Here is a 23,237-nt window from a genome sequence, read left to right on the forward strand (position 1 = left end):
TAACATTCTTTTAATTCTGTACTTTTAAATAAAATACCAAAAAAGAAAGAGACCACCATTGCTACAAATTAATCCCTTGCTAATTCCACCCCTCCACAGATCATTTTGGGAAACATGAGTGCAACAAATAAATTATCCTAAACCAGTAACTTAATGATCTAGATGGTACTTGGTTCTGTCATGAGGGCAGGAGACTAGACTGGATGATCTCCTGAGGTCCCTTCCCGCTTTAGCATTCTATAATCCATTCATTGATTCATTTATTCTTCAAACACAAAAACTTTTTTCCTGAATTAATCTAAAATACAAAGCTGAGATGGGGCCTTAATCTTGAAAGGAGAACTCGATGGGCAGATCCCTGTACACATGTGGCACCATGCTGACTTCAACTTCACTTCATGCCCTGAAGCAGGATTCTGCCTGTATGGTTCTCCTTGCAACATCAGGACCTTGAATGCCAGGCATCCGCCAAGAATGAAAATGCAAACATAGTTAGAAAATAAAGATCACAACAAGAATTATCATTAAAAATACTGAGGGACAACATTTATCTCACAACAGAAACATAGCATAAAAACCCCCTCTATAGGGTGCTTCTAAAATGCTATCAATGAAATCATACTTGCTTTGTTAACTTTATAGAAAATGGGGCCCAAATACCCTGACCTGAGCCAGTCTACAGGCTTCAGTCTTCAATGACAATGAACTCTTAAATAAACATTTGAGTTCAGAAAAGGATATTTATAAAAAGACAGCTCCTGTCCCAAAAGGGTTCATATGCTAAATGGACAATAGATAGACCAAAGGGCTAGCTAGCCCTGTAAGACACAAAATATGGGAATTCTAATCAAACACAATGAGAGTCCTAGCAGACCTAAAGCTTGAAGGATAAGGTTGTCAGTGATCCTATGTTATGATTATTTCATTTTATGTTTTATCTACTCAATTGAATCTGGTTCATTACTTTAAGAAGGTTTGAGTGAATCCGTTGTTCATGAAAGAGAAGGACATATAACATCATCACTATGAATATGAATATGGGTAGCTATAGCATTAGTATATTCTGCTAATTCATCTAATCTGGGACCTGATTTGCAACAAACACCTTCATTTCTACTTTGTGCTCTCTCATACCTGAGTCTTTCTGAAGCACAGCCTTTAAAATGTACCAAGGGGGGAAGGGGGCGAGAGAAGGTGGACACATGGGACTGAATTTTCAGCTGTGGCATAAGCCAGCTCACTTCAAAGAATGGCCTCAATTTGTGAATTCACAATGTTGAACACTTGGGTGCTTGTACTTGTTCACTACTGCTTGTGAATATTTGATGTTTTACAAAGCCCCAGAGTCTGACACCAAGTGATAATCTAAGAACCATAACTTACATTAAAACAAAACAAACCCTTGCCCTCCAAAAAAAGGGTGAAGAATGGACACTATGGGAGTTATGCAGTTTGGGGCTTCAGTGAGACCAAGATACCACCCTAAGTTTCTAGCCCTAATGACACAGAGTATAGTTTGAAAACATGACCTAAGTACACTTTAGGCATGCTGTGGTGTCCAACTAGCTCTTCTATAGCAAACTAGACAACCTCAACCGGTCAAATAGCCACATGTGGCTAGTGTGTTGGACACCACAGCTGTAGAGGCTTAAAAATCAGCAAATAAAATAATGTATTTTTTAAAATATGTATATATAATAATTTTAACACAATCACGTTTTGTTTTGGGGCCTGACTCATTGCTTGGGCTTTGCAATACTGTAAAGTTGAAGACAAAGAAGTCCACCTACACCTTGTACTATTCTTTGAGGAAATCTGAAAGGTTATTTCCCACTCAGTATTATTTTTCTATCATTATAAGGCAACATTAGGATGAGTTTAACTGGATGCCCAAACAAAACAGGTAGCATACTGACTAAAAGTATCTAAGAAGTTTCCTGTAAAACTATGGAATAATTATTTATCTGTTTCATAGATATCAATGCTTATTTTTAGCTGCTTCACCATCAAATTCACTGATAGCACAATATGGAAACAAAGGAATCATTTTCAGTCTAAAAAAGAGTAGGAAATGAAGCAAATGACCAAAAAGAGAAATAGCTTGCAGAAAGGTTTTCATAAGCCAGTGGAACCTTTGATCAGGATGCGACAAATCTGCTCAGAAGTGTTTATGTATGATGTGGTTTCAGTATATTTTGCTATAAGTCTATATCTATTAGGTATTCAACCCATAACAATCAATTTATACAAAGATACAGGCATACATATATTTGGTGATTTTAGTGCTAATTTACCAAAACTGCTCTGTTTGCATGTCCTGTGCCTGACCGTAAAAGACCTCTCTCACATTGTCAAAGGATAATTCTGGTTCCACAACCATTTAGTCTTTGGCATCTCCTAAAGATATAAATGCCAACAAGGACCTGGTCATTGCCACTGTTAAAGGATACATTAGTGTTATTGCTTGACATTCTCTCCCTCCCCCATTTGTTTTTTTTTAAACTTGTAGTTCAAACATTGATTATATACCTGAACAACAGATCTTCTTTTTAGAACTTTAAATCAAAATGCATCAGTTCACCCCAAAACCCTCTTGCTTGAGCAATCTCTTGCTTGTTTTTTTTAGTGACTCATTTACAGTACTTTGTCAATAAATGATGGTAGTACATTAGTTACATTTCCAGTGTATAACATTTTAATGTAAAGTATCACAAAAGTCTCAGAGTGGTAGCCGTGTTAGTCTGTAACTTTAAAAACAACAAGTTGTCCTGTGGCACCTAAGCCCTGGTCTACACTATGGAGTTATTTCGAAATAAACCCTTTACTTTGAAATAAGCGGTGCGTCCACACTACCAAGCCCATTATTTTGAAATAAAGGTCTAGTTATTTCAAAATCTGTACTCCAGCTTTCCTCGGGGAATAAAGCTTATTTCAGGAGTTATTATTTCAAATTTAGTTATTTTGGAATAATTTCCTAATATACACATGCCCTTAATGACTAACAAAAACATATATAGTATCATGAGCTTTTGTGGGCAAAACCTACTTATACATGTAGACTGTCAAAGTATGGAAATGCTAGTCATTTAAGCCTTTGCCCATTTTCTAGCTACCTTCATGGTTCTGCTATTTTTCTCTTCAACACCTGTACCTGGAATTAATGCTGTGAAGTGGAGAATGTGAAATATTGCTAAATATAAAATGTATTATTACTTGGCAACACCTATATGCAGTTGCAAGAACTATAAAACAAAAACTTTCGCATAATGAAAACTATGTGAAAGTGTTATCTAATTTTAGTTCTATTCTAACTTTTAAAACTTTCTGTAAGGCAATTGGGGGAAAAAAAAAATACAGCAATACCATTGTGCACAAAAGAGACCAAAAAGCACTAACTGCCATTTTCAAAGGTTAAAGATACAATATAATTTGTCTGAATTTATCAAATGCTCTGCATGCTTGAATATGTCTTTCCTGGTTACCCTGTACCTAAGAGCTTTCACATCTCAATAGAATCTTTGATCAGGATGCTATAAATCTGCTCAGAAGCATTTATGTATGATGTGGTTTCAGTTGTATAATGATGAAACCTTATGCATTATTTTTGCTGTAGACCTCTTTCCTTTAGAACCTCATAATACAAATGCACTGTTTGTAAAGATACATTTACTGGGCTGGCACCTGTACTGGTGAAAATCTCTACCAGAAAAGCATCTGGCTTAATGTCTGTACTTTTGTGATTAGCTTGTTTCCTATAGCAATTCATGACAGGTGCTACTATTGAAGACCAAACTGTCCCCACCCGTGGTGCCACTTTGGGAAGCATTGAAGGGAATGGCTGACCATCACTGAGATCCCACTGGTAAAAGGCCTCTAAATATTTCTACCAATGCCGCAAGCCTGCGTTCCAGCAGAAGCTGCCACCACCCCCATCTTTGCCTTCCCACAACTCCCTATCAGCACAGCTCCACTGCACTCCCTTAGCTATGACTGCCACCAGGAAACCCTAATACAAAAAGGGCTCCATGGAAAGTGTAATACAGCTGACTGGGATACTCTAGGGCACTGCAGAACAACTTAGCATTAGGGGTTACTTAGCTTCCTCTTTACCTCTAGAGTGGACAGATAGAGCTACATAGTGGAAGCAGAAGTCAGATGCTGAGGGACAGTACCAAGCATCTTTCCTGAAGATGAGAGTGGGTGCTAGAGGAGTAAGAATTTGCCATGCCTTTCTCGAACATGATGTGACATGGCAGAGAATGACATAATAAGAAAAATTAAGGTCCATGTGAGTTGCTCTCCACCTCCCTTTCTATAAGTGGCCTTAGCTGAACTTTTAAAAAAGTGAACAGATTCATAGATTTTAAGATCAGATGGGACCATCATGATCACCAAGTTTGACCTCTGGCATTGCATGGACCATAGGACCTCATTATAACTTCTGGTTGAGCAAGAGCACATGTTTGATAAATATCTTGCCTTAATTTAAATATATCAAGTTGTTCCAATTGTTAATTACACTCACTGTTAAAAAAATATATGCCGTATTTTTACTATGAATTTGTACAGCTTAAATTTGAACCATCGGGTCTTATGCCTTTTTCTGTTGTATTAAAAGAGACATCTACTACCAGAAATCTCTTCCCAATATAGATACTTTTAAACACTTTTAAAACTTTTAAGTTTTCATTTAACCATCTCTTAGATAAACTTAAAAAAATCAGCTTTTTAAATCTCAGATGTGTTATCCAGACCTCAAGTTACTCTTGCAGAATTTTTTCCAGACCTTTCCAATTTTTAAACATACTTTTTGAAGACCCTGTTCCAATATTAGTCACACTACAGTTAGCATAGCTATCCTGGCATAACCCCATAAGCAGTCTACACTGATAGAAGTATCACCTTTCCAAATGATGGTAGCGAGATTGACAGAAACTTTCATCTGCTGATATAGGAGTCTCTAGACTGGGGTTGGAACAGCATAGCGACCTAATAGGGTTGTTTTTTTTCCCCACACAACAGACAAATGTTGCTATGTTGACCTAAGTGTAGATCATGTCTTAAGTCAGTATGCAGAATTAGTCTTGGTCTAAGTCTAAAACTTCCCATTCCTGTTTGACAATGGTTTGCTTTTACTTCCAGTGATCATGTTAAGCTGCATAGCTACTGCATTCCACTGGGAGCTCATGTCAATTATTCAGTATGAGATACTAATGAAGGTTCAAGGGAGTCTTTTTTTCTGTACACTTACAGTGCTGAAAACTATCCTTTCCTGTATTTGGACACAACAGGTTCTCAACTGTAGAAATTGTCTTATGGAATCAGCTTCCTTTCTCCCTTATTTATACAAACACAAACACATTATTTTGCCATTCTGAAACCAAAGAATATAGAGTTCCTGATCATAACTCCAAAAATTGGCTACTAATATTTTCCCCAAACACCTCCGAAGTTACTTTGAACATATTTAGCTTCAAAATTGTACCTTTTGAACACATGTTGCGAAAGAACAGCAATTACCAATAGCCTCAGTAAAACAAGTTTCTCTTTTAAACAGCCCATGCCCAGAAATACCATAATGCAATTTCATAAAAATGTATTTAGATATTCTTAATATTTGGATTAAGGTGGTGAAATTATTTTGATTAGTGACATGCTGATTAGTTTTGGGTTTTAGAGTGCATGTACACTTTTTAAAAAGATGCTGGAAGTGAACTCTAAAATGCAAAAAAGGTTAAGAAATCAAAATACAGACAATACTGAAGGGACAAATGAAAAAGACAAGTATGAACTTCAGATGTTCTAGTACTAAAGACTTTTGCCCCCTATAATCAGTTATCTGGTTAAACATAATGTTAACCAATTAACCAGCATTTTACATCCCTATTTCCAAGATGAACAAACTATCATTATTACAGATATACATGAATGGATTCTAACAAATGGTGTGGATTTAGCTCACACAAAAGCTAAATCTCTCCAAGCTTCTTTTTATGGTGTTTTGTCCACAGTGACTTCACCTGGAGGGTGGGCTATGTCCCCTCTTACACTGCAACCAGCCTGCAGAGCTAGTGCTGGACTGCTGGTCTTGAGGAATCAGCAGAAAGCCAGAGGAGAGGCCCTATGCTGCCAAATTTTCAACCTCTACCTAACGTTGCCAACCCTTCAGGATTGGCCTGGAGTCCCCCAAAGGAACATGAATCTCCTGGTGATGACAAAACAATCCTGGAGATTGCAATAGGATATGGTTACATTGAGGACAGCTGCCCCAGATATCCCTATAGAAGTGCTACCATGACAATGGTAGAAAACCGGATTTCCACAGGGCTGATGAGGCAATGTGTGCTCCACTCCATCAACCAACTCTCTGTCCCATCCTCATGTGCTGGTCCCCTAGAGCCATGAAGGAAGGGGGATGCTACATATGAGGGGCATTATTTGGCCATGGATCGGGGGGGCAGGAAGAGGGAGATAAAATCAGAACATCCGTGAAGTAGTGTTTACTACTGAAACTAGCACCGAGCCCACTCTCTTTTAAACAATGGCAAACTCCCCACTCCTCCCAAGACTCAAATGGAATCAGAATGGAGCCTGTAATCCTTTGAATTCCTCCCCCATGAATTTCTCACTAATATGAAGTGTTGCAGACATTCCCATACACTTAATAGGGTTTGGGAGGTTTTTTGTTTTTGTTTTTTTTAAGAAAATGAGTAGGCCAAATTCTTAGAGTTAAGGCCAGAAAAGACCATTAGTTCATCTACTCTGATCTCCTATATGTCACAAGCATTAAAGTTCACCGTGTGTTAAGCCCAATAACGTGTATCTGGCTAAATGCTAATCTCCCAGAAATGCCTCCCTCCAGCCTCAAAGTCATCAAACAATGGAAAATCCATAATTTCCCTGGTAAAGAGAAGTTACTCATTGAGCATTCTGCCTGAGTAAAGCCTTCAAGATTTGGCCCAGTAGAGTCAGGGTAAAGCACTGACTTCTACCTCTGGATCCAGTCTATGTGGGGCCCACATATAGTGGTGCTTAAACAGCTCTGCAAAAGAGGGGAAGGATTTCTGCATGATACGCAGGGAATTCCAAGATGATAAAGGTCAGAAGGGACCAGTGTGATTATCTAGTCTGACATCCTGCATAATTAAGGCCATAAAATATCCCTGAATCAATTCCCATTTGAACTATATTACACCGTTCTGCACTGAGGATCTTCATTATTAAAGATGTTTCCCTCCACCCCCACGTAGGTACTTACAGTTGGTTCTGCAGCCACCTTGAGCAAGCCCTGGGAGGAGGCAGGTAATGATTCTGCACCTGTAGAACACGCCTTATCCTCCCAACCCTGTAGATTGGATTTAGCCCTTAATATTTAAGATTTCTGCCTGGGTTGAACATTTTGTGCAGCTTCACTTTAGTTTCAGCTAATGGGGCCTCATATGTGGTAGCACAGCGTATTACAAAATACTTTCATATTCAATGCAAGAGATGTATCATACCCTATAAACAGCTGAACAGTAGGATCTTGCACACCTGTAAATACATACTTCAAATGACATTCCTCATCTAACTAAAGAATTCAAGAATTAAACAGGTGAACCAAAAGTTCAAAGATCTGAAAGTCACCAATAATGGCTGCACACTCCCCCAAAGCTGACTGGCTAATGTGGAGACCATTACTTCTCTAGAAATGCCCTAACACATTATGATAAAAGCAGTGTTACATAATACATTCATATGCTTCATTTCCCTTCAGGTCATGAATAATTTCTATATCATTAGACAGTCATCAGAAGCCATTTTCTAAGTACTTGTTGGCTTGAATAGTGGAGCTACCTATTAGTAATCTCCCTGTGACAAACCACAAAGTGAACACAGAAGCAGAAGGTTCCCCTTTGCCTATAATAAAAGGAAGCATTTTTTTTTATCCGTGATGTGTCACACTATGGTAATGCAGCATTCATTCAGACATTATACCTCCCAAATAGAATGGAACTATAAGGGGAGCCGTCTACTGATTTAGGGACCCACTGAATTGGAGTGACCTCTAAGCAAGAAATGCAGAGCCATTCCGGACTTTCAGCTCTACAGCACAGTGACCTGAAAGTGCAGTGAAATTTAAACTGGAAAAATGTCATTACCTGAGCTGGGATTTAGGTAACCGTACACAGCTAAAAACTTTACTTTTGCCAAGAGAGTGTCACAATCTCTTTAATGACCACAAATAGTAATAATCACAAACCAGAGGGTGTGAAACATACAAAAGATACAAGAAGAGCATCCCTTAACATCACCCTAAGGCAGCGGTTAATTACTAATTTACAGAAGAGACTGTCCCTTATCTTAGTCACCCACTCCACTTTCCATAGCACTGAGTTTTCATTGGTAGTTTCCCATATCCCAAGTTTGGCCAAGCATCCACATAATTCTGAGTTTATGACAAGATTAAGTGGTATGACTGCAAGGATTAACAAGACTAAAACGGTATGTGTCCTTTGATTAAACGTTTAATACTTCATTGCAATATAAAACAGCTATAAAACACGTCTACCTTAATTATAAACAAATTAGTTTAGATAAATTATATTGGATCAAAAATTAATAATGGAACCATTAAAAATGGTTCATTAACCTTAATGTCTCATTTACAGGAAAACTCTGTCCTTGGATGCATGTACAGAGCTCTCACTGCATGAAATAAAAGTCATTCATACTGGGGTCAAATTTAGCTCAACACACAGCTGACAACCCCTTTCTCTTTCTACATTTCCCTTGCAAGAATAGGTACAACACTGAAATAAGAGATACTCTCATGTGAAAAGCAACTCCAGTACAAAAATCATTACATTTTAAAATAAAGTCAGCAACAGTTTCAAGAAATATGACAGGTAGCCTCTTCTAAATTAGCTGCAGCTACAGTATGTAAGTCAGTCAAAAACAAGTCATATAATAAATAAAACGAATGCCTGTAGTAGGATACTTAGTGTAGTACTGAAATCCAGGATATGTTTATTACGTTAGTCTTTGTCTTTTTTTAAAATAAATGGGCATTAGGTGTTATTTGCCTCACCTTCCCCATCTGTTAAATCAGGATAATGATATGGTTCCTCCTCTGTAAAGTACTTCAATCTTTACGGTGAAAGAGCACTAAATATTTTTATTATTGCTCTGGAATCCCCTACTGAGACAAATTAGACTTCCAAGACACTAATCATCATACTTTTCAGCAAGTCTCTGATGATTGTATGGAAAATGTCTATGAAATAAAATCTATTTATTGCTTCAAAGCAACAGCATGAAAAAACCTCTGTTTTAAACATTAGATTTGTTATCTTTATAGTTTATTGATTTTTATCCTCTTATTGGTCGAACCATAATATACATGCTTTATGTATGAATAAATATTAAAATAAAATGGAATGGTTTCAGGCAATGAGATAACAAGGATGCTATTATTTCGCAAATGTGTAATTACCTTGCATTCTAGTTACGGATGTCTGATAGGTGTAATCGCTGCACAGGTATTTCTCAATGCCAGTTTAGTATGTGAATTCCTGAGTTCTAACTGGACTACAATGACAATCAGAATTCAGGATTCGTTTTTAATCACAGAATAATTATATCTCACCAGTAATAAAATAGCAGTCCAAGTATAGCCAACACTAGAAAGAGAAACTCTTGCAACGAGAGACTTTTGCATGAAAAAAAAAAAATTGGTTCATAATTCCCTCCAACTACAAATGTTGGTCTACAGTACCTCACACACCAAACAAAATAAGGAGAAATAAATGATTGCATGTGTATCCCCCTGGATCTCATGGCATACTACAGTGATTCTGACTTCATGAGATCACTGTCCTGATCTTGTTCTATTTCTAATAGAGACAACATGATTTTTTTAAAGATAAGAGCCCCTAATGAATTTGCAGTTAATTGTGCTGTGTTCCAACAAAACAATGTTAGCACTTTGTCACTACAGTCATTGAGCTTCACTCATAACAAATAAACAAACAAAAATAAGATGGCAGAATATACACTTGGCTGAAAAAGAGCTGCAAACAATTTGTGTGCGTCAATTTTTTTCCTTTCTCCTCTTCAGGAAACACATTTTTAAAGAGAGGAGGGGGGTGGGGGGGGAAAAAGCACATTTTATGTGTATCTTGAAAGTCATAACTTGTGGTTACTGAATGTATAATATAACCAGATCCAGCATTTAGGAGATGTCTACACTAGGGAGTGTTAGTCCCAAACAGGGGCACCCGAGGAAGAGGTATAAGGATAACCTGAAGACCAACTTGCAGTGGACAGGCGTTCAGCCTCGACAGTTTGAACTAGCTGCTGCAGACAGGACTAATAGGCGTTCCCTTACGAGAAAAGCAGTGACAAAGTTTGAGGATGACTGCCAAAGCCTCGCAGCTGCACGTGAAAGACGACAGAGCTGTGTTCTCTCTTGTCCTGTCAACCGGCATCCCATGTCCTATTTGTAGCCACATGTGTGCTTCGACCTTTGGGCTCTGGAGCCACATGCCTCTCCACAAATGAAATGCACAACATGTCTTCCTTGGCTCCCGAGAGACAACCAACAACAACAACACTAGAGAGTTATTTGAAATAATGGGCTTGGTAGTATGAATACCTGCCTTGTTATTTCAAATAAGGGGAATTATTTCAAAATAACTCTAGTGTGTAGACATGTCTTTAGATTTAAAAAAAAAAAAAAACAGTATCTTTAAAATCCCAACATATTTGGCATGGCTGAATTGGGGGAAGAAGGATCTCCATTAAGAGCTAAACCATGTTCTTGAAATGTTCTGCTTTCACTGAGTACCATTTTATAAGGATGTCTTAAAGATTTTATACTATTTTCAAGAGCTACATTCACAATAAACATTTCAAAAATAGCTCTAGGTACCTATAATGGCATAATGCTTTGTATGTTACCCACGCAAAGAACACCTTTAAATACAAAACATAAAAAGCCAACTGAGGACATTTCTTTGTCTTGCGGGTGGGTTAGGAATGGAAACGTCATTGTTATGTTTGTGATTCAAGCCACTCAGACACACAGAAAATAGACAGGTAGAATATCCTATAATTCTGTTTCACACCTAAAATAGTTAGTACTTATTGTACAGCCTGCATCATTCTACTGATACAGTTCTTAAAGGAAACTCATGAACTGTATACAGCAAGTGCTATAACTGGTCCAAGTTTTGGAAATATACTGAAGGCACAAAAACACTTCCAACAGAGCTACTATAATATTGCATTTCTGTAGTAGCAGAGTAGAATAATGTAAAATAGAACAAAATATCAACAAGCACCTTTATTGCAAAAGTTAGAAAGTATGCAACACTGAAAATGGTTTACAAAATCACAACTGCAAGGATGATTTTTTTGGTATCTGTCTTAAGGTGCACAGCGTTTGTGCTCTTTGGTCTCTCCAAATGCATAAGATATTTTTTCCTTTTAAAGAAAATTTTTTTTTTTTAAAGAAAGGTGTATTTTACTGATAAACTATGTCTGGAATGCTAAGTAACCTACTCTAGGTATGTGCGCAGCTGTGTCTGCACCCGTAAAAACAAATTGTACACACACACACACACACACACACACACACACACACACACCCACCCCCACAAGTGAGGAGATCCATGTGGCAAACTGCAAAGACAACATTAAAATCTGAATTTATCAAGCCTCTTCAAACACATCACCTGCATTCTCTCCACTTATCTATCTCCCAACCACTGAGATAATCAGTCTGGATTTACAGACAGAGATATGTAAAAGCACTGACAACAGCTGCAAGGCATTCTAAAGTATTTCTATTTTTTAATGTGACATGATAGAATAAAGAGGTGGCATTGGCACGTACAGTTTTTGTTGGCACTCATTTGGAATGTTTTGCGTAATACATTGTCTCCAGCTCAGCTGCATGCTTTTTTCATACTGCATTGTCATGTGTTCCCTATACATTTTTGTATATCCTAGCTAGATGACAGACAAACACAGCTGACAGACAAATATACATACGATAGAGTCACTATAGTGATTTCATAGTGAAGAGAGTATGATTTTTCCATACTAAGCAGCATTTTGACCATCTCCATGTAACGTTTGGAAAAACTTTTGTTTTGCTTAATATTTCTCACGTGTACTACATGTCCAGAAAAAGCTTTTTTAGGTTTTAAAAGGACAGGGCATCTTTAATGTTTTAATCCAGTCATAATCCAGAGAATTAACACAGAGCACTAAAATGTTCCAATCCACTCCTTTTCCTTAACTAGTACACAGGACAGGTTTTATCATGTTTGGTTGCAAGAACATTTAGTTGTAAGATGTGAACTCGCGACGTACATTTAAACTTCCATTAAAAAAAATTGGCGAATCAACGCTTTTCTTTTTTTCTTCAATAAGTAAACAGAAGTTGTTCTGCATTACAAAGACATCTTTCAAAATGTCGGATGATAACTAGGAGTCAAACATGTCCTGTATTGGCATCCACTAGCTTGAATTTCAATGGAATGCTGCTGATGCTAAGGGCTTGTCTTCACTCTGCAGAAGATCAACGCTGCTGCAATCGATCTTCTGGAGTTTGATTTGGCAGGTCAGGTTAAGACTCACTAAATTGAACTCAGAGGGTGCCCCTGCCAGTGTTTGGTATTTTTGGTACTTCTGCTCTTGTGAGGAGTAAGGGAATGGTGCCAAGCTCAACTTAAGGTACGCAACTCCAGCTATATAAAATATGTAGCTGGAGTCAGCTTACCTTAAGCTGAGCTTCTAGATCTAGCATAGACTTGGCCTCTGGAATACATGGCAGACAATTCAAATGCCCAAGAGAATTGTTTTCTGGCAATGTATATTTGCCACTACACTTTTTTTTTCTTTTTTTTTTCCCCCCAGGAAAAAGCACAGGTTGTGAGGTTGATTTAACAAAGAAAAAAAAATATCACATTTTCTCTTGAACTTTGCTATTGTAGTTTCATTTCCCATCTCCTCCTTCCCCCACCTCCCCCCAAAAAAACCTAGCAGCCTCCATCACCACACACACACACACACACACTCTTCTCCCCCACCCCTTACAGTGGGCCAGGTGATAACAGACATTTATTCCCAATCAACTTCTCTGACATTGTGTTCTTGGGAGTTTTTACCAACTCCCTCCATAGTGCAGCATCACTGGAATGCTGGGGAAATCTTTTTTGAGTTAAGCAGGAAAGGATGTCTGCTGCAAGCACCCACAGACATGGAGGATATGGTGGATCAGGGGGGACAGAGGCAAAGTAACATTGACCTCAAGTCACCCACCTAGTGTAAAGTAGTTCTCCTAGCCTACATGCACCTTGGTCTGAGATTCTCTCTCTTAGCACCAGCATCACAAACAAATAGAAACAATCAAACATAAGACAGGTCATATGTTCCATTATTTCTGTATTATCACTCCTTTGAGCCAACTAGTCCAGTCTCCTATTTCTGCAAAAGACCTGCACAAGATGCTTCAGAAGAAGGCAAAAAATCCCAGAGTGCACAAGTATGGAACAACTAGAGATGTAAAATTCCATTTAATTGGTTAACTGGTTAAGCATAATGTTTACCTTGTTAACCGATTAAAGGGGGACAAATGGGAGGGGGCCTTCCAGCCCACCTGGGCTGAAGTGCCCCCCATTCCCCATCAAAGGCAGGGGCTACTACAACCTGGCTGGAGCAGCCTCTGCCTGTGATACGCCCAGGCTCACCGTGGACAAAAGCTGCTCTGAACAGCTGGAGCAACCCCTGTCCACAGCAGACCCTAGGGGGCTGGAGCAGGCCCTAACCAGGGCAGATGGGGAGCTGCTCATGCCCCCACTGGCTAACAGGAACCAGTAAGCATCTCTTGTTAAGGGTGATGCTTACTGGTTAATCTTTCACATCCCTAGGAACAACCTGCATAGCCATAAGCAGAAGGGTTTCTATCCCACTAAATCTCAACTACTCCATTAAGAGGCAGAAGAGAGAAGACACTTTCATATCACACAGTCAGAATCTTCACCCTGCAGGCACATGGTGGTAGATTTCTCATTATCTTCTTCTGGGGGTGAAAGAGCAGCAGAATATTCACACAAACCCTCATTCAGCAAGATGAGTAAGCAGTAGCACCTTCGCCCACAGCAACGACTTTACATCAAATGCACCCACCTACACACCCACACTCACATACACATCACGGGGGCTCAAGCAAAAGATTTTTTTAAGGTAATAGAAATTGTAAATTCTGGAAGTACTTATGACAAGATTTCACTCCCTATGTATATGTGGTGCCTTGGGATTCAGAATGTGCAATCAAATGAACATGTGAAAAGAGGAGGAGGAAGCAATGCATTACTCCACAGCCCCAGGCTCCTTTGGAGTGCATAACTTTTGGACTTTTTGGCATTCACTACAGGCCTTGTCGATCATATATGAACTTACGTATGTAATATAGTCAACATTTATTTAAGTTTAAACCACAATTAACCATGGACCATCTTGAGCAATTTTCCCTTCATTTTCAGAAATGCTTCTGTTCTGGATGCTTTACATTGGGTAGTTAATAAAGACAGAAGGTTCCAAGAACCGAGTTTGGATTCTGAGCTATATAAAACTGTTCCCTCTGAGAACACTGGGCACTCACGCATACAATTTTGGAATCTTTAAAAATCTTGCACCCTGCAAAATTTGTGACAGCTGTGATCATTGTGTGTTATGCTGATGGAGCATATGAATTCACTGAAGCCTGGAATATGGAGCTTCAGACAGCTATAAATGCTGAAGGCAAAGCTTGTGAAGCCTGTAATTAGGATCAATGAAAATCCCCATGGGACGAATGTCCAGGCAGTCAGTGGCTATTACCAGTTGTAAATTATGTCTGCTCTATGTGGACTCAGCTGTTCTAGCCAGTAAAACGGGGACAGTAAAGGCTCTATCCAGCCGTCACCATCTTCCCACCTATATATTTTGGAAGGGGAGTAAATGAACAGGTAGCTCTGCTTATCCCTGTGCAGCCAGACTTAAGGGCTCAGTAGGGGTATGTCTACACTACCACCCTAGTTCGAACTAGGGTGGTAATGTAGGCATACCGCACATGCAAATGAAGCCCGGGATTTGAATTTCCCGGGCTTCATTTGCATAAGCTGGCCGGCGCCATTTTTAAATGCCGGCTTGTTCGAATCCCGTGCCGCGTGTAGCCGCACGGCACGGGGTTCGAACAAGCCGGCATTTAAAAATGGCGCCGGCCGGCTTATGCAAATGAAGCCCGGGAAATTCAAATCCCGGGCTTCATTTGCAAGTGCGGTATGCCTACATTACCCCGCTAGTTCGAACTAGCGGGGTAGTGTAGACATACCCTATCTGAGGGAACAATTTGGGTATGTCTGCACAGGCAACATTATTTTTAAATAACTGCTGGGTGTGTAGATGCGGACTCAGTTATTTCGAAATAATGTCAAAATACAGTCAAGTTGGAGGACATCTTACTCTGACTCCTGTAACCCTCATTGTACAAGGAGTAAGGGAAGGTGGAGGAAGAGTGCTCTATTTCAAAGTTAGTGCTGTGTAGATGCTCCTAATTTCAAAATAAGCTATGCAATTGACATAGCTCAATTTGCATAGCTTATTTCAAGTTAAGCCCTGCTGTATAGAGGCACCCTTCAAAGGGTGTTCTTGCTCTATCTTGATTATTGTTTGTGTAGCTCATTTCACAATCTAACCCAAAGGGTTTGATTTTGCTCCCATGAGAATCCTTTGAGAAACTTCCAATTGATAATGGCTACATAGATGGCCAATAGGGACTTTCAATATCTAATTCATATCTCCCAAGCTATTCAAAGAACATTTAACGGAGTCCAGACCATCTAGCTCTTCACACAGAATAGTTGCTTGCTATCACTATTACTTTGTTTTAACTTCATTCTAAATTTGCAGTTTTTCTATTTAAAATACTTGTGGGAAAACTATTCCTCTTAAATAACTAAAGTAATTCTGGTTTATATAAAGATCTCCCATCTTTTCATTATATTTTATATCAGACATGGTATAATTCTTTCCTTCATATACCACACAAACTAATCATGTGTCCTGTTTCTCCCAATGATAAAATCCAAAACTTATGTCAGAAAAAGAAATTTTAGAAGTCTCCTGTATCTGGGAAATTAAAAACGGTTTACAAAGCCTTATTTTAGCACAGTATCTAAAAATGTTATAAACAACATTGTGTATGCTTCATGGTAGAAGACTGTGTCTTTAAGGCTAGGCTATCCCTCCTTAAATAACTATTTAAAAGAATAAACAGAACAAAGAATATAAAACCATTCAGTTTTACTTAGTGCTCATGAAAGAAACTAGACTGACAATGCGGAAGACTGGAAATTTCTGTTTCTCTATGGAACAACTACACTATGAACAGCGGGAGGACAAATTTTATTACATGATTTTACCCATATGCTGGGAGTACCTCCAGAATAGAAAGTCTCCTCAGCCTACCAGCAAAGGTGCCAGTTAATGCCAATTTCCATGTCTCCCCGACCACGCCAGGAGCCACAATATCCAATGTGGAATCACTCAAACTTTTCACCTAAACCATGATATAAACATTATACTAGTGTTTGTAATTTAGTTCCTGTGGAGAGTGTGCTTTACCAGGTGCAGTAAAGCAGTTCTAATGCTGCAGTTCTGTACGCTGCATGTCAAGGGTCAAGGCAACCAACTAAGCCCAAAGCATGAAAACCACTGTTGATACTAGCCAGAAACAGAACTGATTCTACTGCTCTTGTTGTGTACACATAGGACCTTACCAAATTCATGGCCATGAAAAACACATTATGGACTGTGAAATCTGGTTCCCCCCCAGGAAATCTGGTGTTTTCTGTGCTTTTATCCTGTACTATACAGATTTCATGAGAGATACCAGCATTTCTCAAATGGGGGAAGGGGGCAGTTCTGATTCAAAAGAGAGTTGCAAGAGGGGATGGCAAGGTTATTGTCAGGGGGTTGCAGTATTGTCACCATTACTTCTGCGCTACCTTCAGTGCTGAGCAGCCACAGACCAGCTCCAAAGACAGAGCCACCACCAGTAGCAGCACAGAAGTAAGTGTGGCATGGTATGGTAGTGCTACTCTCACTTCTACGCTGCTGCCTTCAGAGCTGGGCAGCTGGAGAGTGGCAACTGCTGACTAAGGGCCTCGCTCCGCAGGCAGCAGTGCAGAAGTAAGAGTGGCAATACCATACCATGCCATCCTTCTGTGCTGCTACTGGTGGTGGTTCTGCCTTTAGAGCTTGGCTCCTGGCCAGCAGCCGCCACTATCCAGCTGCCCAGCTCTGAAGGCAATGCTGCCACCTGCAAGAGTGCAGAAGTAGGGATAGCAGTACTGCAAACCACCCCTTACAATAACCATCCTTTTTGGGTCAGGACCTCTATAATTACACCACCATAAAATTTAGAACTGAAATAGCTGAAATCTTTAAATTTATTATTTTTAAAACCCTATTACTGTGAAATTGACCAAAGTGTACTCTGAATTTGGTACGCTTCATAGTAGAAGAAAAAGACAACTGGAAACATGTAAGAATGAGTGAAATCCAATGGAAATGTTATTTTTTTAGGGGCTGCTCTAAAATATTCTTAATTGAATGGCAGTAGTCATATGTTGGGTCTGTCTCTCCTGAGTCCCTTTTTCATACATTAACATATGCCCCACAACACACATGCACATGTGCACAAACAAATCCAGGTAGGCTGGAAAGGGAGATCTTATATGAGAAATAGAGCGCTAAGATCAGGCCATGAGAAGCCTATAGTACTTGAATAATGTGCTATGCAAAAAAGTGATTATGGTGAAATGCTGTCTAGTTTAAACATACATAAATTGTAAAATTTGTTATTTCTGATTCTCCACAGCTTAATCTGTGTAAGCTCCTTTTACCCCATGAATGTTTAAGTCTAAAGGATATTTTAAAATTTCATATCTGTATGATGTAGGGGCCAGTTTTCAAAGCTTCATTACAGCTTTATAATGCAGATTGAATGGTAGCACAAAGGTTTAAAATTAAAAGAGGAGGAGGAAGCTATCGTCGGAAAAAATAAAAGGTAGGACAGGGGAAAAATATGTGGTAAAATAAACTCAGTAGGCAGGAGAGGAAACTGCAAGAAAGATGAATTGGAAAGAGGGAATAGGATATCTTCCCAGCATCTTTGGGTTATTTCAAAGTACCTGAACTTCATAACCTACACAGCTCCAGGCACCGTGTTAAGCAATAAATTGCTTTCTTACAGCCATGTGGCAGTGTTAGAAGGTCGGCAAAACACTCCACTCCAGAGGCACTATATAAATTTCTTAGCTTAAAATAACCAGATTGACTCGTTTCTACATATTTCAAATCCTCATATAATCTTCAAGAACAGACATAACAACACACTACACCAGAATATTCAACATTACAAAAATGGAATTTAAGAATGCCATGTAGCCAAGATACAAACTGACCCTTATTAACGGGAAGGAGAAAAATCACAAGACTAGTACTTACATTCTAGTATTGCTGGTCTTGTTGATTATTACAGATTTTCCAGTTTGATCCACATTGTGATCCATTCCAAAATAAGCTGCCACTCTGTGCACTAGCATCCTCTGATATGACGACATCTGAGGGAACTTTTTATAGTGATTACTGAAAGAAATCGTACTGATCAGTTACATTACTATCTTTAAGCTAAAATTGAACAATGATAATAATACCTTTTAAAACTTGATGCGACTTTTTCCTCTGGCCGTTTATTCAGCATACATGTATGCTGCAAGCAAGCAGTCAACTACAATGACTGATTTTCAAGAAGTGCTGATATATTTATGGTCCAAAATAAAACTGATACTTTTACTTGCTAAATTAAGGTAATCAGATCTCATATTTCATGGCATCAGCTGACTGCTGCAGCAGTCAGGATAGACTCACGTGCCATACACACTTTTACCCTGTATACCGTCTTATACAAATGACTAAGTAAGTCAAGAAAGTTTCATGCCTTCCTCCAAAGCAGCAGATATTGGGGTTGAGGTATCAAGACACTATTCTTGTATGACACATCATCTTATTTTCCCCTCTATTTTAAAATGTCTATGTTTTCCCTCAAAAGTTAGAAGACTTTTTCCTGTCTGTTTTAATTTTAAATATAGACTGTATGAGAGCAAAATAGGGGTTTATATCCCTTCAAACAAAAATCTGATTTTATTTTTCACAACACTAAAAATACCTAGCAGCACAGAACAAACTGCCTGACATAATATTTGATTATATATCCCTCTCTAGAGATGCATGCTTTATGTCCTGTGCAATGAAAGCTTTACAATTATTTTTGGCCATAAGTGACTGGAACCAGCTGGAAGTCATTAGAGAACCATCATAAAAATGAAAATCTTGCTTTTTGTTACACCTAATGCAGTTGTTCCTATTGACAGCTATTATACAGGAATTTAGGGTCTGATTTTGCAAGGTGCTAAGCTCTAGCACAGTGTTGAATAGGCCACTATGTAAGCACACATCTCATAAATATATAGCATTTATACATGCTTTATGCAAAAGATGTATGTGGCATGCAAATATGATAAACTAACCACATATTGAAAATTAACTTACTTGTTGTCACTAATAAAATCAATAATTTCTTGTTCCATTTTTAAGAGAATCATTCTGTCCCTGTAAAAATAAACAATGATTTGAAGAGAAGGCTACCAAAACCATTTCAGATAACTTGCTTTCAAAGTATCATAAAAGTATGAAAGTTTCCCCTTTATTTAAAAAAAGCTACGTATATGTTTTAGTTAAAACTCCAACTTGCCTTGCATTGGTGCAGCTGTGGAAAGAATTCAGTCCCTCTTTCCGCCATCCATACCAGACCAAGGCAATTTAGGGATTTAAATCCCTTCAACTTTAGGACTCAGCCTGGCAGCACTCACAGCATCAAAGCACTGCATTCAGGAGGATTGTGGAGCAGTTGTATAAGGTAGGGTTTATCCCTTTTGGAACAAATATAAGCAATAGGGCTAGCTGAAAAACTTCCATCACAAATTTTTTGATGGAAAATTGAATTTAGTCAAAAATCCAACTTGTCACTGAAAGGAAATGCAGTGGAAAATGTCAACTTTTTGTCTAAAGACCAAATATCCCAAATCCAAAAATACTTGTTCTTCCATGGTGCAGTTCTGTAGCTCAGAAAGAAGGAAGACCACACTGCATCATGGGATGTGTTGTCTGACTAGGAAGTCACTGAGAATAGGGACCAGTGACATCCTCCAACAGTTTCCATGAGGAGCTGCAGTTTTGCCAAATCCAAACTTTCTGTTTTAAGCTGCAAGTTTTTGATCTTGCACTGAAGAGTTGAAATTTTCCACAAATACCACCTTCCCCCTCTCCACTCCTCCCCCACCCCACTCGCTTTTCTTCCACAGCCCTGGTAAGAAACCTTACAGGGTACATTGCTCTCAAGCTTCTTTAAGCGATTACAACTTATACTGGGATTTTTTTTTTAAACTTTGAATGCTGGAAATGTGCCCTTTAATACAAAATGTGAATTCATGCATTTTGAAGTCCTGTGGATTTTTAACCCCCTCCCTGAATGGGTATTTAAGTGGAGGTTAAAGAAGTTGTGCACACTTAACAGTTTAAAAGAGTATGTAAAATATAAATATATAAAAAAATTCCGATAGAAACATTGAAATATATTTAGTTAAATATGTTTAGGAGGAAATATATACGGAGATTAATTTGCAGCTCCAAATAAAGTCTGTGGGTATAGAATTTGGAACTGACAGTATGATTTGAGTGGCAAATACTTTCAGTCATATAGGCTATAAGTAAGAGTCTGTAGATGGAACTGTGCAGTGGTGAAGAGAAGCACAGTGACCACATTTCAGGAAGAATAATTAGGAATGGAAAACCTAGGCAGTAGAAGTTTTTTTTGTTTTATGGCTTTTTGCTCAATTAAGATACTCCTATTACTTCCCCTCCACCCCTACAGAATTATCTAGAATTAGAATTACAAGATGCTAGAATTCTAGGACTATACCAAGAGTTTGCTACATGCTGGAGTTACTTACCTGGGATTATTCTTTAATGTGTTCACCAGGAATTCATGCAAATCTATGCCTGTTGAGTCAGTATATTCTTGGCTGCAATCTGAAAAAAAAACCAATTGCTTCATTTCAAAATTTACAGTTAAGACAATTTCTTTAAAGCAAACTTTGTTTTTCAGCTAGCAACATGAAGAATATGTTACAAAGAATAATGTACATGCATCTTATTACTTATGTGAACAATCTACCCCATGAAACAATGGAAGGAAATCTGTCCTCTCTCTGAATTGTACCAATAAGTGCCAGCAGCGAAGCAAACATAATGGTTTTTCCTTCCTAGGATCACAGGAAATGTGTCACCCAAATTCCTTCCAACATGCAGTGCTGTCCATATAGACATCTTTATCTAATTTAATGAGCGAGAACATGATATGCCATGCCAGTGAGAATTAAAAAAATCTAACACACTGGAATCTAGGATGTCCAAAAGTGGGCAAATGACAACGGCATGGGACAGGGTGTTTAGAACTCATTTATGGCATAGCTTATTGTGTCTTCCTCAAAACTAAAGGCAGATCCCTCAGCTAGCATGAATCACCAACTGCAGTGAAGTCAGTGGAGCTATGAAAATTCATATCAGCTGAGGACCTGCTCCTGACTAAGCAATGCTTATCCTAAAAGACTGCAGTATAGTTTTGTAACATGGTATAATTATAGGTATAAAAATAATTATAGCTAGAGTCACACTATGCATATCTGCTCTAGTAAAGAATAATTATAATATGTGATGAATAATGCACTAGTGTATTACAGTACACAAATGATGAGTTAAGGTTTAAGGTCATGCGTGAATTTCCCAATCATATTAATTACAGAGATTCAGCTGTGGGCCAAGATCAATATACCAGTATAAGACTTAGTGTTTTGTGTTACTACTAACAAGTTGTACAGTATACTAACATTCACAGGATAAAGTTATACTCTTTCATAGAATATTTTATGTAAATATTATAACCGCATACACGTATACACACACCCACACTATATACACACACTGGATACAATTGTATACACACACACACACACACACACACACACACACACACACACACACTATATATATTCCCTCAAACTTCATCATTTATATGTAAAATTCCCTTTTTCTTATCCATATAAATTTAATATTCCACATTCTCTCTTAAAATAAGGAATAAGGGATCTTTCAGAAAAGGCTTTATTTTCCGAAAGATCCCCGTCTAGACTGGCGCTTTTTTCTGGCAAAGCTCCTAGCCGGAAAAAAAGCAGCAGCCATGTTTATGCAAATGAAGCGGGGGGGGGATTTAAATCCCTGCTTCGTTTGCAATTGTGATATGTCTAATTTGCATCCCTTTTATAGAAAAGGGATGCAGTCTAGACACAGCCATATTAGTACAGCAGCAAGCTATTTATGCAAGAGAGAGAGAGACAGAGACAGAGACAGACAGGCAGACACACACACAGGTATAATACATATACAGGCACAGGTATATACATTCATATGCAAGCCCAAGAATTTCTAGATGTGACTACAGTGTATAGCAAATGATAAAGGATAGATAAAGGATTCATATATTTTGAAGTTCACCTTTTGATAACATTCGGATCTTTGATTTTTCACAGTTTTTATCTTTTTCTTTGTTTTTATCCTTCTCTTTTTCGGAGTCATCTTTACTAGATTTATCTTCTTCCTGTAGACTGGGAAAACTTGAAAGCTGTAGTAGTATTGATTCCTGTTGAAAAAAAAAATATAACAACTTAGGGCTAGGTTTAATAAAATGTACATGGATTCCAATCGGCAGATATTTACATTAGGGTGTGCACAACTAGAAAAACTGAAGCCAGTTTATATATATTTTTCCTTTTGAGTCTTATCAGGAGAATAATGCATTCTTTGGTCCAAATTCTGCCCTCAAATGTATGTGTGTGCTGCTCACATTGAAGTCAGAATTTCTTCCTTAATATTTGCTAAGACCTCTGAGTTTACAAATATTAAAAAGTACATTATTCTCCGCTTTTTCAGTGATCAAACCTCTCTCATCATTATAACCCTGGAAGTACATTCCTATGTGTTTTTCTTCCAATAAATCTTACAATATCTCTTTAGATATTGTAAAT

General features: G+C 38.3%; 1 protein-coding gene across 8 annotated transcripts in view; it reads right to left on the reverse strand.

The window, feature by feature from the left end:
• The window catches only part of ARPP21 (cAMP regulated phosphoprotein 21), a 263,033-nt gene that overhangs the window by 106,773 nt on the left and 133,023 nt on the right, over positions 1 to 23,237 (reverse strand). For all 8 annotated transcript variants that reach the window (XM_014574051.3, XM_014574047.3, XM_075921806.1 and 5 more), the window contains 4 exons: positions 22,708 to 22,852; positions 21,108 to 21,186; positions 19,648 to 19,707; positions 18,544 to 18,684 (listed from right to left, as the gene is read on the reverse strand). In XM_014574051.3, coding sequence (XP_014429537.1) covers positions 18,544 to 18,684; positions 19,648 to 19,707; positions 21,108 to 21,186; positions 22,708 to 22,852 — 425 coding nt within the window. The remainder of the gene's footprint in view (positions 1 to 18,543; positions 18,685 to 19,647; positions 19,708 to 21,107; positions 21,187 to 22,707; positions 22,853 to 23,237) is intronic.

Source organism: Pelodiscus sinensis, chromosome 2 (assembly GCF_049634645.1).
Source record: "Pelodiscus sinensis isolate JC-2024 chromosome 2, ASM4963464v1, whole genome shotgun sequence".
Lineage (NCBI taxonomy): Eukaryota > Metazoa > Chordata > Testudines > Trionychidae > Pelodiscus > Pelodiscus sinensis.